Here is a 20,338-nt window from a genome sequence, read left to right on the forward strand (position 1 = left end):
AATATATTGATTCATGGGTGATGGTGTCTTTCATAGTCACATTTTAATTTTTTAAGTTGTTTAAATATATCAGGATTATTAGAAATAATTATGCTAGAACCTTTTAAAAATGCTACACATTGATATTAAAGCCTCGAAACAGCTCAGTGTCATTTGTCAAGAATACAATACAATGCAGATCCCCCAAAAACGATAACATGAAAAATTGTGTCTTCCCATATAAGAAACAACAGGATATACTTAATTATCATCTGATGAGATTTTAAAAGGCTATTAACTACTCAGCAGTGTAATTTTATGGACACCTTGATTAGAATTAAATTCAATTTAATTTCCTGTTTTACTGCTTTCAGATGATAGCATCAAAGTCAAACCAACAATGCTTAGAAAACCAAGCTGCTTTGACAAGCACAAAAAGTTCAAAATCCTGATCATATTTATATATCTGCCTTTCTCGATATAAACCCACATGGGTAAAATGTAATGAAGCTACCACTTTTTGTTGAAGAGTTTTCCTTTAAAAATGATCAATCACTTTGCCTGGCTACATTTAAAAAAAAATAAGTGTGCCTATTCAAAAATATTTCATGGGACAAAGGCTGTCCTACCTGGGTTTTTCCCCCACAGCTATGGGACAAATGTACACAATCCTATTTAAAAAGAACTATCCTCCCCTCCTTTATTGTGAGAAAAGTAAATCTACATGTGACAGATTTATTTTATTATGAGCAAGATCTAAAAGTCATCCTCCTTAATAACTACGCTGACAAGTGACAACTTCACTCCATTACTTTTCAGTGGGAACATTACTCACACAATATTGAAAATGAGGAAACATTTTCATGCGCTTTTCAAATCACAGATGATATATGAAGTGAAAGGACTGGTGATGTCCAGCACCACAACGGAATGCTAATAAAAACCAAGTGGTGTAAAATCAGGGTGCTTCTCTGCAATATATCACAGGATTGCCAAAAACATTAAAATTCTGAGGACAAATTAAAATGAGCATTTTAAAACTATGTTTAATATTTCAGTGATTAGCTAAGAGCTAAAGGGAGTGAACTGAAATTTTCTAAGATGAGAATACCACCGCCACATTGTATTTCATTTATACCAAGAACCGCTAATGCATAATCTCCACAGTGCTCACATTGTGGGCAAATTCTTCTCTCTGACAGGTTCACAATTATGCAATACTACCATAGTGGATACAGAAATCCCAATGCTAACCACTGTTCCTATGTGTTTATCCAAAGGTTATGTGAAAAAAGTAAATGTAATGCTTATGGGGAGGAAAACAGGAAAGCTTTGATGTTGTGCATTATTTCAAAGCAGTAAAAAAACAGAAGTGGGAGGCAGTTAAGTTTACCAAATCCTTACCTACAAATCTCTGCCACTTGAACAGCAGGTCAGTCTACCTCAACTGAAAATGCCTGACTAGCTTCTCCAAGTCTTATGATACCCTTGCATAAATGCATGACAAGTAGCTAGAACACCTTATCTTCAATGTAGTACAATTATGTTATGAGGAATTTTCATTACAAACAGATTATTTTTCATAGGAATGTGATTTTTAAAAATTGTAAATGAAACATAAGTCAGTTTCCAATCAGGCTCCAGAATGGGATTGAGAACATATGCTTACTTTCAGAGAAAAAAGTGTGGTATAAATACATGTAATAATAATAATAATAGTAATAATAATAATAATAATAATAATAATAATAATAATAATAATAATAATAATGAGGCCATCCAGGTATTGTTGGACAAAAACACCCAATATCTTTAGCCAACATCACCAGGGGCTAGGAATGGTGGGAACTGCAGCTGAACATTTGGAGGATCACAAGTTCCTCCTACTAATAACATTGCCTTTAGTTTAGGATTGCGCTAGGCATCTTTTAGGGAGTTCAAATTCAAGATTTTCATAAGAAATAATGATTAGATGGTAAGTGCCCCATTCTTTTAAAGATATATAGTTGACACACATAGTAGCAAATACTAAGACAAAAAAGAAACAACAGGACTGAGGATATAAAACTTCATCCAAATTTAGAATAGAAATATTTTGCACTTTCATTCACAGGTTATCAATGAAAAATAAGAGCTATATCCTTGCAAATAAGAATTTTAAATAAACTGTAAAATTATTCATCCCTCCCCCTTTTCTATCTTTGTATCACAGATGATAAACATACATAGATTTATCTCACAAAACCTGGTGGATAATAATCCCTAGTCTTATTTGCAAAGTGATTTTTAACATTGTTTTATTATAGTTCCTAAATAAACATTCCCATATTACTATGTATCAGTAAAAGCTATTTGCATTCATATTCTTCTATTTGCTATGGCCATGTCTGCCTGTTAAAAATTGTTCACTCAAGCAACATAATCACACGCCACCCCAAAACGGATAGAATGGGAGATAAAGATTTACACTAACACGTGCGTGAAAAGACAAGGTAAATTCATCATATATGCAGTAAGATTTGCATTACCAACATTTAGTAAAATAACAAGCGCAAAGACAATAGTAGTGGACTATTGGTGCTACCTCTGAAATCAAAGAGAGAAAAGTACCCTGTTTCTTTTTCTGTGAAAGCCTTCTCTGAAAACCACTACACATATAATCAAAACAAAACTCCATTCCTAATGGAAGCTGTATTTTTTGACAAATGGCTTGAGACTGAAGCTTAGAAAGTTATTTGTAAGGCACAGAAATATGAAATGCTGAAACTATTCATAACTAATGGTACGAAAATCACCTTACTATAGCTCGGTTACAGATTGTTTCGGCATGTCATTGTACAGTATTTGTTCTTTTGGAAAGTTCCAGCCCAAGATCCGCTGGAAAGATCATTTAACCTATGTTTTCTTACCAAAGTAAATAAGACTTCACTTGTCACCAAAATAATTTTGAATTTATTTCATCTTACAGTCAAACATCACCCTCAAAGCAAGCCTTCAAAAGTTAATTGAAATCATTAAATGGTTTTGCCCTGAATATTTCAAATAATTTCACTGCTGTTTTCTGTTACACTGCTGTTTTAACATCTTCATGCTTTACTGCTATTTTGTAAGATGTTGCAAGAGGTTGCTTTCAAATTGCTAATTTATGCTTGCTGTCAGGCACTTTGAACTTTAGAGAAGAGAAGAAAGCTGGTATATTCACATTTTAAATAAATAAATAAATAAATAAATAAAATCTATATCAATATCCCTACTTATATCCAACAAAACCATGATTTTCAAGGAAACAAATTTCTTGCTGCATTACCACAGTTATGTACTGAGTATTTGAGATCAAAATATGTTTAAAAGAAAAAGAATACAATTCCAGGTAGCAAATGAACTCTGCAAATGTCATGACTACACGGCTCAGAGTATTTTATTCTTCCTTCCTTCAACAGAAGACAGAATAGGAACAAAGAAACTGAATACGTGTCTACACTGAAGAAAAAGCCATTTATTTCAACAGGTTTACGTCAAGATAATAAACCCTAGGAACATCTCCCAGCGATCAAGACCCATCATACACAGTGGGACTTCTGCATCGACATGCTCTCAATGGCACCATAAAACTGCATCTTCTACTGCTGGCATGTGGCGAGAAATCTTTGAAAAATTGAACATTACAGAAATTCTAGAATTTTTTTACTGAAATAGCAGGAGTAATATTTATGTAACATCTTCCTGTCAATAACATAACATGCAGAAAGAGTATCTGAAAAAAAAAACTAACATTCTGAAATTTCTATTCAATCCATATTCCTATTTCTGTTTAGCTGTATAAATATAAAATGTCCATGCAAAAACACTACAACACCAAAATATTTATACTGCATTGGGGGAGGGGTTTTTTTGATAATTTTACTTTTCAAATGGATGAAGCTAGACCATCAAATCTATTGTAATCAGATGTTTTTAAATTACATAGTTTTGTACTCTGAACATGGAATATGAAAAGCAGTATCTATGCATGTAAGCATCAATTTTTAAGTAGTTGTATCAGTATACTGAATTAAATCTAAATATAAGCCAATAATTTCTCCATATGGACAGAAAGCCCTTTGTCAGTATGCATGCCTTTCATTCGATTCCTTGATTCACACTGACATCTTGTGGACAAAACAGTTACTATACCGTAGTTAACGAATATTTCATTCTTCAATCCTAACCAAGTTTGCAACACAATGACATTATCTGTGTAGCATTAGTTGCACAGAAAACAGAATGTGAAAGATCTCTGACTCTATTTTGTGAAGTTTCTCCAAATCCCATCTATATTTCTGCCCTGCTCTTATATCATATCAAATTTTGAGATTTTGTAGGCTAACACTCTGTTCACTGTCAAAAAAAATCTTCTAGCAACCAAAAGAGTGACTATAGACATGGATATTATTTGATAGACAATATAGAAATTATATAGATTACATAATTGGAAGTGGAAGATGAAGAAGCTCTATTGTTTCTGCAAAAATAAAACCATGAGCTGGTTGTAGCACAGACCATGAACTACTAAATTAAAAAATAGAGTAAAGTGAAAGAGGACTAAACAACTATCACATCAAAATACCACCTGAAGAATACCCCTGTAAAATTTAAAGATAATCTTCTTTTCAAAACAGGAATTACAGTCATGTGCCTGTACCTTTCCACTTTTCAACAGAAGTACTTAAGATCTTTAAGGCATTTATAGATAAGATGTGATATATGAAATTACAAATATATTTAAATATTACAGTCAACAGTTTTGCTTATGCCTATGAGTCGCATCTGAGAAAGGCATAATTTAAAGACTAATCAAATATTTTGAAAAAGAAGAGGAATGTCAGGAGATGACTTTAAAGACATGGCTTATACCCATTTTTATGGGGTGGGTGGCTGGGTTTTTGAAATCATTTTTATCTAAGTTCAGAGTACACACCTGATTGTGAACTGCTCACACATTTCTCATTATCATGAAGTCAAATATGGCATACCCTATCCCCCAAGATCATTGGGGTTACTTCATCACATCAGGGTTAAGCCTACTACAGCCAATCCTTTTGTTCTTTCTTGTACTTTCTTTTTCTGCAAAGCAAGGGTTTCTTGCTATGTCAGATATCTTACAGATATCCGGATAGCTGAAATACTTCATAGAATTTTATCTCAACTGCAAACTTCTATAATCTGGTTCAGAAAAGTTGCCTGGAAAATACAAAATACATTGCCGCAAAAATGTCACTTTTGCTTATCGTTCTATCCTTATACAGATATTTTCAGTAGGGCTCTGTGAATTTCTTCATAGTTTTATACATTAATTACAAATAATACAACTACTACCCCCTTTCTAATGGGTCTTTTGAACAAACTGTCAAATCCAATAACAACAATAATATTCTTCTCACTAAGTGGATCATATTTATCTAATGTTAGAACTTCCAAGATTTCAACTTCGTTTTCCACACTCCATGGAGGTCATAAGTACTTCTTCATCCCAGTATTTTGGTACTAACTTGGTTGTATATGGGTGGTGTGCTTTAAAGTAGCCTGCCTACATGAATTTCATAGCCAAGGAATACAGAAAGGTGGTTTTGCCTCAGAAATATAGCCTCTATAAAGTGAAATGTAACACCTGAATGTCAGTAAGAAATGCAGGGAAAAAAAACCATCACTTGTACCTATCTTTTAAGATCCGCTTTTCTTCTGCCTATAACATAGGAAGGGATGTATGTGGGAAACAACATGAGCAGTGAATGGATCTGATGGGTCTTGACAGCCTCTCCATAACACAACTAGATATTACAGGAAGGTAACACAACTCCTAAGATCAGGTCTCCAAATAAGAGATTCTGACATGCAACTCAGCGGCCTCAGATTAATATGCATCCCCTCAATCAATGGCTGAGCACGGATAAAAAGGAAAATTAAAAAATCCCCTCAAGCACTTAATTCCATCTTCTAGGCACCACAAAAGAATTGCTGATGTACCCCTGCCAGCTGAACTTCAGAAGGTAGAGATGTTCACAGAGGTGCCTCATCAGATGATTTTAAGTAATAGCAAATCTAATTAAGGGGCAGTAAATATATAGCTGCCCCTTATATATATATGGAAGAACAGCTCCAGGTCCCAAACCATGGAAGTGGTACAATGGTGTGAACGTGGTTCCATGATATGAAAGACCTGTATGCTGATACTCTGGATAATGGGAAGTAATCAAAAGCAGAGGCAAAAGACTGTAACTATTAGAACTTTACTTTCTATTTCCCAGACAGTCATGTTCTGCAGATATAGTCAGCAGTCCAGAAGGGACTGCGCTGTACATTGTTTTTCTCTCATTTTGAATTGTTTTTCTTTTGGTTATAATGAAATTGACATTATTTTGCAAACCAGAAGGAATTATTATTATTATTGTTATTATTAATAATAATAATTTTATTTCTTACCCACCTCTCCTCAGTGCTCAAGCCAAGTTACAGCATAATTAAAACACATAAACATTGTAAAATTATATAAATATACATATTTCTATAAAAGATACATATTAAAATGAATTTCTACAATATACATATTAAAACACACAGAACAGAGATTAAAACCCAAAGACAATATAAACGTAGCATAAATACATAATCATTAACTCACTGTGAAAAGGTTGGACCGGCGCTTGGACTGTTTACGAACGGGTGTTGGAGTGTTGGTAGTAGGTGGGACATCAATCCGCAGTTCCTTCTGGCTGGTGCTTGGAGTAGATGGGACAGAGGAAGAATAATCACTTAAGCTCCCTCCTCCGTTACTGGTCTGCAATGATTAAAATCAATTTTAGCAAATATAGAGCCAATTGCCATTTTACAGACTTAATTTTATTTTCCATTGAAAAATACCATGCATTTTTAAAGATTATGTTATATCTTTATAGCATAATCTATAGACTACTACAATGGAGTCTGAGCCCTGCCACATGCACAATGGAGGACCTCCTTACAGCAACACCAGAGGCACTCAAAGTGGCCAGCTACTGGTCAATGGAAATTTAGTATAATGCCAAGTTTTTAATTTTGTTTGTGGTTTTTCTATACATTATAACGGTATTGTCAATTCACTTCTGACATGATAAATAAAATCTCACTCACTAAGTTCTCATGGAACAGCTAGTTTAAGGGATGTAGCAGTTACTGCTAATCCAATCTCATCTTTTTGGATGAAAAGTGCTATATTTCTCATGAGATGGTGAAACATTAATCACTATTTGCTTATTAGTCATACTCTCCGGAATACGGATGCCCCTTTCATAGAAGGGATTTTGAGGCCATAGAAATGTAGATCACTATCAAGCCTGAAATGGGAGTTGTCGGGAAGAGTGAGAACTAAATTCCCAACTGAGCAGTTTCATCGTGAGTATGAAAAAAGTATAAAATCCAACATTCTCAAAGAGTATATATCTTAATATTTCATATCTCATCCTTCCTAAAGCTGGTGCTATCTACATGTTGTGGACTACAAGTTCAATCACACAAAAGCTAGTTGTCATGCTATATGGGTATTGTGGAAATTGTGTTCCAACACATCGGAAGGGCACCAAAGTGGAAGAAGATTATCCCAGATGGCAGAAAAACAAAGTTCCTAAGGCCTCTGCTGATTGTCAAAATTCAATAATAGACAAATCACTCTTCACCCAGAGTCCCATTCATCTTGTACCAAATTTATGTCCCAACTACGTACACAACAAATGCATATTAGCTGACTTTTGAACACATTTTGAACCAGTGTATATCCATGCAGTTTAAACCTAAGGCCTTCCCCATATGTTCAATTCAGTCACACTGGCACTCTGACCAACAACAACAACTACTACCATCAGCAATTTTGTGCTTCATGGTTGGCGCTATAACTAGGGCAGGACAATGACAGAAAGGGTGGCCATCCACCGGCACTGAACTGGTTTCGTAGCTGCTGGACTCTTTAACCACCTTCTTGCCACCAGGTCAGCTCAATGCCACACTGTGCAGACAGTCTCCTACCAGCAGGAAAATTCAGAGCCTGCCTGTTCAGACTCCCCCAGGACTGATCCAGAGTAAATGGCATGTGTAGATATGCTCTGTGTTTTTGTGGCAGAAATAGTCAAGGATTCTTTTCAATAGGTCCAAGAAGCAGTAATATACCCAAGGTCCTCTAATAAGAGTCTGATCATCCCTATTCATACCTTCACAACACACTGAGATTCTCATACAAAACCCTTAGTAATTCACTACCTTCATGTGAAAATGCCAGTTCTTACAAAAAAAAAAAAAAAAGGGGGGGGGGGGCTGAAATACAAACTGCATTATGGCAATATGCATTTCCTTTGGAAAATAACTGTACGTGCCAGCTTTAAGAAATACATATCTAATTGCTTGTGCTTAAAAACCCCAAAAGATTTCCCCATCATATCCAAATGCAGTGTCTAAGTTTGACTGGGATTTATTTATTTATTTATTTATTTATTGCAACAGCAACAGTTTAGCCACATTCAAGCAACTGAAGAAGGTACAGGAAAAACTGCCTCAGCAAAAGAGCACGTTTAGTAGAAACAACAAAAGTTTATAAAAGTTAGAAGTCAGGCTTCATAACAGAATTTTGCATTCTAAATTTTTTATCCTCCAAGATAGAGACAAATACAAATTCAAATAGTAGCAAAGTGTGACAACTGGTGGGACAAAATGCAATCTGAATTACCAAAAAATTTTTTTTAAAAAAAATCTGTATCTGTGACTAAGATAGCCACAGATCTGAAATCTGCTCCCACATATTTCACTGCTTCATAGAGAGACAGATCATCTACAATATTTACAACACCACATTACCCAGTTGTTCAGCTGTATCTGTATCTACCACTAAAGAGGAAGAAGTCTGATAATATTCTATGTCATACCTGACTGATATGTACTGCAGACACCTGGGCTGAACATACAGATGAGTGGCTTGGAGAGTTTGGCAATGATTTGCAAGGACCTATTGAAAGCTGCTGTTTTTTCCTTGTTGCAACAATCTTCTGTGCAACTGTAAAGACAAAGCAAAAAAAAAATTATTGCATGCCCCTGTCTCCAAGGTGCAATAACCATGTTCACATTAAAGAGCAATTTTACAATTTGACCAATAATGTAAACTGGCAATCCAAAGTCTAATGGGTATACATTCTAATGAGAAGAGATAATAGCACTTGCAATTGTATTTTATCATTTGTAATATACAGGGTACGAGTGAAACAAAAATCTCTTGAATGTGAGGTGTACTTTCAATCACGGTAAATATGAAAAAAGTTTAATACTTTTGGAACATTTCTTTTTTCCACATGACTGAATTTTCAGTAAGACTGTTTAAGTGAATCATTTGTTTCAAGAAAATGCTAGAACATTTAGTCTAAAAAGGGAAATGTACGTTGTCACACTTTGATAGTTATTTGGAACAGAGTAATCTGTTTTCTAAAGCAGACACTCCTAACATTACCCAATGCTCAGGGATTCTGGGAGCTGTTGTCTTAACAAACATCCACAGAATATCACACCGTTGAAGGTAAACTTAGAGCACTGCTTCTTAAGCCCCTTCTACACTGTCATATAAAATCCAGATTATCAGATTTGAAGTGGATTATATGGTAGTGTAGTCTCATATAATCCAGTTCAAAGCACATAGTCTGGATTATCTGACTTGATAATCAGAATTATATGGCAGTGTAGAAGGGGCCTTAAACTGTGGATCCTGACACCAAATGTGGTCCCCTTAGATCAATGTTGGGTTCCTGAAAAAATTGCCAACAGTAAACTTTTTCTGAACATCACCCGTTCAGACATTTACACAAATCCGTAATGCAGTGTTTACAGTGGAATCTGCAGAGGATGCCTCAGCTGTACTTCATAAATAGAAACATCAGCTTTTTTAGCAAGCCTGCCAAATGCTTATCTGTTTTCAGTAAATGTTCGATTTTTATGCCTGTTTTATATATCTATAGATATACAAATATCTCAGGCCAAAATGGATCCCAAGTGGAAAAAATTAAGAAGCCCTGTCTTAGAGGTTTGAAAACCTCTATAGTAATACGATGTTTTACATTTAGGTGCAACTGAAAGACATTTCACCATCTCCTAAATAGCTGCTGTCTTGGGGATAGTTACGAAATGATACCCAAAAGGGTTCCAAAGTACTTTGAAGAAACACCCCTGCTAAAGAAGTAATGAACGAAATGATGACGCAGAAAAAAACCCCACAAAAACAAACAAAAGCAGTTAAAGGAAACCACACAAGATCAAGTGTTTTGGGTTTCCAGAAAGAAGTATCAGATGAAAAAGCCCCAAAACATATCATCCAAACACAAACACAGTCATTCCATAATTTCATGAGGGCCATCAGGGAAGACTTGCATTTGCAACCTGATTTGGCCTGGATGATGATTTCTTCAACCCATCTCAAATTAGAAAGATTCAATATGAAGTGTGTACTTCTATCAGGACTTTTCACAAAAGTATGTGTGATAGCAGTGTAGTATGATCATACTAATCTGAAGCCAACCATATCTTTGCAGCAACATTCATTCATCACCAGTTGCAATTATTATATTATATGCATGAATTACACAAGCAAGATCACAATGGCAACATCTTTAGCTCGGCAAATGCAAAGACTGCCCAAAACCCAAAGAACCTGAACATCGACTGAACACATAAAGTCTCATTTTTTATCTCATTCATTAGACTTTTGGCTATATCATTTTAACACGTAATGTCTGGCACATATTACAAAAAAAAAAAAAACCAATAGTAATTGTGACTGTGACTCTGTGTCATTTCAAAACAAAATACTAAGCTGGGAAGACAGTGGTCCAATCACAGAAATGATTCCAAATTCTCTTAATGCCTTCTAAGAAACTATGTTCAACACAAATAGTAGTACTAAATTAAAGAGTATGTCTTTGTTTCAATTAAGCTAATTAAGCCTAATGCCAGCATAACAATGGGAGTGGGGGGAGGATGTTTCAGCAGAAAGCTGGAGATAAATAACGAATGTTGCTACTTTTCATTGAAAGAGTTGTTTTTATTTGATAGTGTCCTGATGCATTATGTTTGCAGCTCCATTAATTTACATGAAAAAGGAGTAATGCAACTAACATTGTTTACTTGGGAAAAATAATGATATAGACAAAATAGCTTAAAAGTAAACCACCAATTTGCAGAGCTCGAGTTTACTATGCCAGTAAAAACAAACTAATTACCATAGTATTTTAAAAGAATCAGATTCATATCTACATGGGGTTTAATGATGTAATTCATAGGATCAATTTGTAAGCTATATAATACTATTAAATAAATGAACTGTTTCCTGGTCCTACGGCAGTAGCATGAAACTCTGTTCTTGATGTATTGGAGCTTAATACGTCAAATCCATATGTTATTAAAACACCTGAATGAAACAAAACCATAAAAATACAAGTCCCGCGATATGTACATCTCCAGCCATTCTTCTCTGCACTTTATTTTTTTGTACCTAACTGGAGGAGCCTATTGTAATTTCACTTTCATTTCATTTCCAATCTCATTAATGTAGACAATTCTTGCACTGTGAATATTCTGACTACTTAAAGACCAGTCCTGCTTTAAAAGTAACTTCAATTAAAGCAAGTACTAATAGTGTAACACAGTTCTGTGATGTCTAGAGATGTAATTTTTGTGGAAATTATTTTGTTCATTTTTGTCTTTGTCAGGAGTGACTTGAGAAACTGCAAGTCGCTTCTGGTGTGAGAGAATTGGCCGTCTGCAAGGACGCTGCCCAGGGGATGCTCAGATGTTTGATGTTTTACCATCCTGTGGGAGGCTTCTCTCATGTCCCCGCATGGAAAGCTGGAGCTGACATAAGGGAGCTCACCCTGTTCTCCCTGGATTCAAACCACTGACCTGTCGGTGAGCAGTCCTGCTGATACATATTTATACATATTGGCATCACATTGCTACCTGCTTTAAGTCTGCCCTGAGTCCCCCTTTTAGTGTGAAAAGGGCAGGATACAAATATGTAAAATAAATAAGAGTTTAACCCATTGCGCCATCAAGAGCTCCTTTTGTTCATGAATGGATGGGAGAAGCTTTCAGTGGTAATAAAAAGTGTAATGAAGGAATAAAACAGAATGTATTTGCACAAGAATTAACACATAAAAGTTATATTAATGTTTTTTAAAAACTATAAATAGCTTAATATGTGATAGTGCAAAAAGTAACATTTCTTGTAATGATATGGCCCTTATCTGCAGCAATTTCCTGACACTTTGCAGTATGAGTGAAAATGGAATTATCACAATGCAACACAAAAAACCAAAAATAAAAGGGACATAAACCTGGATTTAGTTTATGGTTACTTCTACAAGTCTATATAAATTTGCCTTAAAATTATCAACTTCTTTTTGTCTCATATTTTGATCATAAATTATTTTTGCAATTATTTCTGTTATGATTATTATAACATGTAATGCTCACCAGTAACCTAGTTAGGCAGCAGAGCTTGGTATTATCGAGAATTTGGACCCCTCCCTGGCAAAGAAAATGAATTATATAAAATATAAATAGACGCGGTTCCATTTGTACATACAGCGAGCACGTGCGCCTTTGCCCTGCAGTAATCTCTTTATGAATTAACCCTGGAATGTTGTCTAACACCCTGATGGACCCTCAGGAAATGATTCCTTAAATTACCATAATCCGCTCACAATGAATTGGGAAACGTGAGCAGGGCACATAATGAATTTGTGTCAGAGTTCCTGGGTCCCCTTGCTGCCTTTCCTGATATGATTGGGGCTATCTGTTGGAACTGTTCATTTCCCATGCCCCAAGTCAGCCTCACCTATTGTAATGGCCATCACCTTCAAGCACCCATTGTGTACTTTGGGGTATTATCATTGTGTCCACTAGAGCCCAACCATTGAGCCCATCATGGAACCATTGGCAATCACCACATCACATTTCTTTCTGATCGCACACCTCTCAGATGCAGATCAATAAACAAACTAATATTTCAAATGCTCCAATGACAGTGTATTAAATTTCCTGCCACCACAAAAAGCCAATCAGCAATGTCATAGGATGGAGTCAGGATGCAGATCCTAGCCATACAGTTTTTGAACCAATCAAGTGTGGGTTTCTTAACTAGTCAAAATGAATAAAAGTACAGTAGAGTCTCACTTATCCAACATAAACGGGCCGGCAGAACGTTGGATAAGCGAATATGTTGGATAATAAGGAGGGTTTAAGGAAAAGCCTATTAAATGTCAAATTACATTATGGTTTTACAAATTAAGCACCAAAACATCCTGTTTGAAATACAAAACCCCTGGAAGCTGGGAACACACTGATATACTGTAGATTAATCATCTCTAGAATCCCATATTGAGCAGAGCAATGGCAACACTGGGAAACAAAAATTTGCTAAATATTTGATATTGGTCAACTGTCTCCAGAATCTCACCTGGAGCTGGGTGGCTCTGTGTTGGGAGGAGGGCTTGGCTTGTGCCTTCCAGCCTGGCAGAATGGGGCTGGGCTGGAGAGCCTCTGAAGGGAGGAGGGGGTCTCTTGTGTTTCTAGGGTGCTATGCCTCTAAAGATTCTTGCTTGGGTTAAAAGAGGAGGAGGAAGCCAGAAGTGCAAGTTGCTGCAGGGCTGACAGGGGTAAAAGAGGGGGAAGAGGGAGGAGGAGGAGAAGGAAGAGAGAGTGCGTGGGGGAGAAAAAGGAAGGAGAGGGGGGGGGGATCTGGAGCAAAATGTGTGTGTGTGTGTGCAGGAGGAAAGGGGGGTCCTCCGCTCACCCACCCAGGTAAGGAGATGACAGAAGGCAGGCAGCCCCCGCCCCACTCGCCAGCCCTGACTTGGCCTTGCCTGCGGCCCTTTCCCAAGCCCGGGCCCTCTGCTTTGGCTTCTCTCCCTCCCCATTCTTTCCTTCCAATCACGAGCCATTGATTTGGAAACAAGGCCGGCTTGGAGCCTGCACCAAGAGAAAGAGGGAGGGAGAGCCATGCGTTTCCTTTTTTCCCCCTCCTCCCTCCCTCCCCTCCCTCCCTCCCTCCCTCGCATATAAATGGCCCCCCATGGAATTATTCACCCCCCTTCCCTCCCTTCTCTTCCGAGATGCGCTTTCATCCTTCCAGTTTTTTCGAAAGGGAAAGAGCCACAGCTCTCACCTTGGATTGAGTGAAGGATGCAATGTTTCCAATTGACCACTAGATGGCGTCGGATAATACGGAGTGTCGGATAAGCGGAAGTCGGATAAGTGAGACTCTACTGTACTGTGTTTGCTATTGCAGCATGTTAGTCCTTCGGAGTATTTTCTCCACTGGCATCCTCTCTAGCCAATGAGAATAAACCTCTAATTTCGCCTTCTACCTGTCTGTGTCTCTTCCAGTCTTCTGGAAAGCTGGGCACACCTGGCCACTGAGCCTGAAGCTCTTGAGGGAGCTGTGATGACTCATGGGCCTTGTAGTCCTGCTTATGACACTGTAATGCCTGATGATGAAGAAAACTTGGGTTTTTTACCTTCCCAGTCTGAACTGGAATCTTCCCAGCCAGATCTTTCCCAGGCAGATCTGGGAACCTTGCACCTGCAAGAGAGTTGTGACCCAGAAGTATGTCAAACAAATCCGGAGCCCACTTCCCCTGTGTTCTCCCGCCATGAGTTTTGTAAACAACAGAGAAGTTTGGAAGCTGCTTCGCGCAGGAGTGCGAGGATAGCAGCCAAGAATTCAGCCAATTAAGTCTGCTTTTTCGTGAGAATCCTTAAGGAGGCAAACATCTGGTCTCAAAGATTAGCTTTCGTTTCTGGTTCCCAGAGAACTGCTTCGGCGGGAAAGTTAGACTCTATATAGGTGATTTACCCGCGAAGTAACTTCGCGGAGTCAATTCGTCAACCTCCGGAGCGAGTTGTGTCTGGACAGCGCGCTCCGTTTCAAGCCTCGCTCCTGCTCAAGCCTTGCCCTGCTTTTCAGCCTTCGCTCCTGTTTCTGCCTTGTTTACCTACGGACCTTGCTTGTTTCCCGGGACTAAACATTGCCTTGTATCACGGATTTTACCAAGTTTTTTCCACGGACCTTGTTCTTGTTCCTTGTTACCTTGTTCCACGTTTTAAGCCTTGTTTCAAGTATCAAGTTATTTCCTAGCCTTGCTCAAGTTTATGGACTAAAGGACCTTGTCATCTCCCCTCACTTTGCCTGGCAAAGTGAGTGTTTCGGTTATTGGATTACAACTTTGAACCTTAATATTTCATATTGGACATCGCTTTTTTGAACTAATTTAGACCTTTCCTGAAAGGTCTGCTTTTGGACTATTTCATATACTTGCTTTTATTAACTTTATATATTCCTTCAATAAAGATATTAGATAGATTCTGGCCTCTGTGTTTGGTTATTGGTGCCTTTGCAGCCTGGGTCCTGACAGTTTGACTCCGCCACCCATAAGCACCAATTAACCAAGGCCAGAATGTCGACCGGAGCCGCGCCGGCTGGGCAGCCGCTCAGCTACACCATCAGCAAAGATGAAGTGGATCGCATCCGTGACAGACTCAACGCGCAGGATGGAGAAATAAAAGGATTGAGGGAGCGCGGAGTCCGCCTCCCGGCCATGGCGTTGCCAACCAAGTTTTCTGGAGAAGCTTCCAAGGTCCAAGTTTTCCGCCGCCAGTGCCAGGCTTACCTAGAGGCCCGTGCCGCCGAGTTTCCCCAAGAAGACATCAAGGTGGCGTGGGTTTACAGCCTTCTAGACGGACCAGCGGCCAGCTGGGCGACGGCCCTATTCGATCAAGCCTCTTCCCACCTAAGAACAGCGCAACGCTTCTTGGATCACCTTAAGGAGACCTGGGGAATCGAGGACAATTTGGAGGCAGCCGGCCATAAACTCCGGCGCCTCTTTCAAGGAGACAGACCCATGTCTCAGTACATAGCTGAGTTCCGAGTGCTGGCCCACAGCACCGGCTGGAACGATGTAGCCCTCAGGGGACAATTTCGGGAGGGTCTCAACATTGAAATGCTGGAAGAAATCTCCAAGGTGGACCCTCCCCAGTCCCTCGAAGCACTCATTGACCAATGTTTACGGGCTGAAGTCTTGATTGCCAACAGGAAACAATGGGTACGTGGTCAGAGCGGTAGAGCCGGGGCAAAACCCCCCGCTCCCGCCAGCGTCCAGCCGCGTCCAGTGTGGAGACCCCCACCACCAACCCCATACCCCAGAGGGAGCGAGGAGGTGCCGATGCAGTTGGGCAACGTGCGACCCAGGTTAGATGCCGCCGAGAAGGCCCGTCGCCAACGCTTAAATCTCTGCTGGTATTGCGGAAATGGGGGCCACTTCGCCAGAGAGTGTCCAGCCAAAGGGAAGCCCGCCGCCCGTCTTGCGGCGGCGTCCTCCACGGAGACGAAGGCGTCTGAGGCGGCTGGCACACAGCCGGCGGGGGAAGCCAACGACCGGGCGTAGAGAGGCTCGCCAACCCGGTCAAAAAAACCATTCAAGAGCCGCCAACCGGGGTCCTGTTCCTTCTAGTGGTCACCTTATGGTCAGCAAAAAGGGGACCCGTCATGATCCACGCCATGATAGACTCCGGAGCCACCAACAACTTCATTGACAGAGAGTATGCCGACTCTCTGGGATTACAATATCATGACTTCAAGAATGCCCGTGTGGTGCAAGCCATAGACGGCCGCCCCCTCAAGACGGGGCCCGTAAGCCAGTGGTCAGAACCCACCAGGATGTGGATAAGGGAACATATGGAAGAGATTTCTTTCTTTGTTACCGAGGTTCCCCATTTCCCTGTGATTTTGGGAATCCCGTGGCTGACTCTCCACGACCCAAGCATCTCCTGGTCCAACAGAGAACTACAGTTTGCTTCAAAGTACTGCCAAAACCATTGCCTCGTAGCCAAGGTCTGCCATGCCACAGAGACCGAGCCCATCATCACCCTGCCCAAGAAGTACTCCGAGTATTGGGATGTATTCAATGAAAAAGAAGCCGAGAAATTACCCCCACATAGACCTTATGACTGTGCCATTGACTTGGTGGAGGGGGCCCCGATCCCGCGAGGGCACCTATACTCCCTGACTGAACCGGAGCAAGAAGCTCTCAGGGAATTCATAGAGACAAACCTTCGCAAGGGATTCATCAGACCCTCTCAATCCCCAGCCGCCTCCCCAGTGATGTTTGTGAAGAAGAAGTCAGGGGAATTACGCTTGGTGGTGGACTACAGAGCATTGAACAATATCACCAAGCGGAACAGTTATCCCCTGCCCTTAATCTCGGATCTACTGGACCGACTTCGAGGAGCCAAGGTCTACACCAAGCTGGATCTTCGAGGGGCTTATAATCTAGTTCGCATCAGAGAAGGGGACGAGTGGAAGACTGCCTTTCAGACTAAATTCGGATTATTCGAGTCCCGAGTTATGAATTATGGATTATGCGGAGCCCCCGCAACGTTCCAGCATTTTGTCAATGATATTTTTCAGGACTATCTAGATCGGTTCTTGATAATCTACCTGGACGATTTTTTGGTGTTTTCTAGATCACAATCAGAACATGAGAACCACGTCAAAATGGTGTTACAACGTTTGCGAGATCATGGACTTTATGCCAAGTTGGAAAAATGCGCTTTCGATCTACAAGAGGTAGATTTCCTTGGTTACCGTATCTCGCCTCTAGGGCTCTCCATGGATCCAGCCAAGGTTTCAGCAGTATTGGAGTGGCGGGCGCCAACTAACAAGAAAGAGGTGCAACGTTTCTTGGGGTTCGCGAACTATTACCGCAAGTTCATTCCAGATTTTGCCCGCTGGTCTGACCCAATCACTAGCTGCATCCGTGGAAAACAGCCCTTCCGCTGGACTGATCAAGCAGAGAAAGGGTTCCAGCAATTAAAGAAATTATTCACGTCCCAGCCAATTCTACAGCACCCAGATCCTGGAACCCCTTTTGTTGTGCAAGCGGACGCCTCGGACGTGGCAATTGGGGCTGTACTCTTACAACCGGTGGGAGACCACCTTCATCCCTGTGCCTTTTACTCCCGTCAACTAACCACACCAGAGAGAAATTACACCATTTGGGAAAAGGAACTACTGGCCATAAAGGCAGCCTTTGAAACTTGGAGACATTGGCTAGAAGGGGCCAAATTTCCCATTGAAGTCCACACTGATCATCGAAATCTAGAACATCTAAGAACTGCCCGCAAACTAAATCAGAGGCAGCAACGTTGGGCTTTATTCTTTGAACGTTTCAACTTCCAGATCCATTATGTGACCCCAGCCCAAACCAAGCAAGCAGACGCCCTGTCACGTAAACCGGAATACGCTGCAGGACGCAAGGAGACCTTTGAATCCCAACTACTACAACCCGAGAACTTTGCCACGCTCACAGTGGGGAACACCAAATCCACTCCCATTGGTTCAACTTCCTCTACTCCAGGACCCATCTGTGCTCAAGAAATCAGGGCCAGTCAGCAAGCAGATGCCTGGGCGCAGGACCAACTTCGTCAAGGTCTGCATTTTCCCTTTTCGCTTAAAGATGGACTGCTTTGCTATAGAAATCATGTTTATATCCCACCCGGACCGGGCAGGGAAAAAGCGCTTCGTCTGTGTCATGACTGCAAACCAGCAGGGCATTTCGGACTATTTAAAACCATGCATCTGATCCTAAGGGATTTTTGGTGGCCCAAGATCCGCAAAGATGTGGAAAAATATGTCAACACCTGCCCAGTATGCCAGCGCTCCAAGATAAGAAGGGAGAAACCCTCGGGGCTTCTACATCCCCTTCCTACCCCATCTCGCCCATGGGAAATAATTTCTGCGGATTTCATCACTGACCTACCACCTTCCTGTGGATTCACCACGATCCTAGTGGTGGTGGACCTTTTCACCAAGTTAGCCCATTTCATACCCTGTGAAGGTCTCCCCACGGCCAAAGAGACTGCAGATCTATTCCTTCAACATGTTTTCAGACTACATGGATTGCCCAAGAGTTTAGTCACAGACCGTGGATCTCAATTCACCTCTCGTTTTTGGAAGGCACTACAGAAACTATTGGGCATAGACTCTCGCTTATCTTCAGCTCATCATCCTCAAACAGATGGGCAAACGGAGCGCACCAATGCCACCTTGGAGCAGTATCTTCGCTGTTATGTAAACTACCAACAGGACAATTGGGCTTCTCTGTTACCACTGTCAGAGTTTGCTTATAACAATGGAGTTCAAGCTTCTACAAAAGAAACGCCGTTCTTTGCAAACTACGGCTTCCACCCACGTTTCTTTCCCCCTGTCATTGAAACTTCAGAAGTTCCCGCAGCAGAGGATTGGCTGCAGGAACTCACAGCGGTACAACAACTTTTGCTCCAGCAACTGGACCAAGCCAAGGAGGACTATAAACGCCACGCTGACAAACATCGCCAGCCGGGCCCCGAAATCAAGGTAGGAGATCGGGTTTTCCTGTCCACTCGCTTTCTGCCCTCCCACCGCCCTTGCCGGAAGTTAGATGCCCGTTTCATTGGCCCTTATCCAGTGGTGGCGCAATTAAACCCCGTGACTTTCAAACTCCAACTTCCGCGTTCAATGCGCATCCACCCAGTGTTTCACCGTTCCCTGCTCCTTCCGGCGGATGGTGTGCGTCCTGATACAGACCAACCGGCTCCCCCTCCTGTTTTGATGAATGGGGAGGAGGAGTTCGAGGTTGAGGACATTTTAGATTCTCGCTTTCACCGCCGCCGCCTGCAATATCTCATTGACTGGGTGGGTTTTGGCCCTGAGGAGCGCTCTTGGGAAGACGCCTCCACAGTTCACGCTCCTGATCTAACCCGTCGCTTTCATCAGACCTATCCCACCAAACCGCGGCCTCGCGCTTCGGGGAGAGAGTCCCAGTTTGGGAGGGGCCCTGAGGAGGGGGATAGTGTGATGACTCATGGGCCTTGTAGTCCTGCTTATGACACTGTAATGCCTGATGATGAAGAAAACTTGGGTTTTTTACCTTCCCAGTCTGAACTGGAATCTTCCCAGCCAGATCTTTCCCAGGCAGATCTGGGAACCTTGCACCTGCAAGAGAGTTGTGACCCAGAAGTATGTCAAACAAATCCGGAGCCCACTTCCCCTGTGTTCTCCCGCCATGAGTTTTGTAAACAACAGAGAAGTTTGGAAGCTGCTTCGCGCAGGAGTGCGAGGATAGCAGCCAAGAATTCAGCCAATTAAGTCTGCTTTTTCGTGAGAATCCTTAAGGAGGCAAACATCTGGTCTCAAAGATTAGCTTTCGTTTCTGGTTCCCAGAGAACTGCTTCGGCGGGAAAGTTAGACTCTATATAGGTGATTTACCCGCGAAGTAACTTCGCG

At 40.8% G+C, this 20,338-nt stretch overlaps 1 protein-coding gene across 7 annotated transcripts in view; it reads right to left on the minus strand.

Moving 5' to 3' along the window:
* The window catches only part of agap1 (ArfGAP with GTPase domain, ankyrin repeat and PH domain 1), a 396,335-nt gene that overhangs the window by 247,889 nt on the left and 128,108 nt on the right, over nucleotides 1-20,338 (minus strand). For all 7 annotated transcript variants that reach the window (XM_062959942.1, XM_062959932.1, XM_062959953.1 and 4 more), the window contains 2 exons: nucleotides 8,904-9,031; nucleotides 6,638-6,793 (listed from right to left, as the gene is read on the minus strand). In XM_062959942.1, the coding sequence (XP_062816012.1) occupies nucleotides 6,638-6,793; nucleotides 8,904-9,031 (284 nt within the window). The remainder of the gene's footprint in view (nucleotides 1-6,637; nucleotides 6,794-8,903; nucleotides 9,032-20,338) is intronic.

Source organism: Anolis carolinensis, chromosome 1 (genome assembly GCF_035594765.1).
Source record: "Anolis carolinensis isolate JA03-04 chromosome 1, rAnoCar3.1.pri, whole genome shotgun sequence".
Classification (NCBI taxonomy): domain Eukaryota; kingdom Metazoa; phylum Chordata; class Lepidosauria; order Squamata; family Dactyloidae; genus Anolis; species Anolis carolinensis.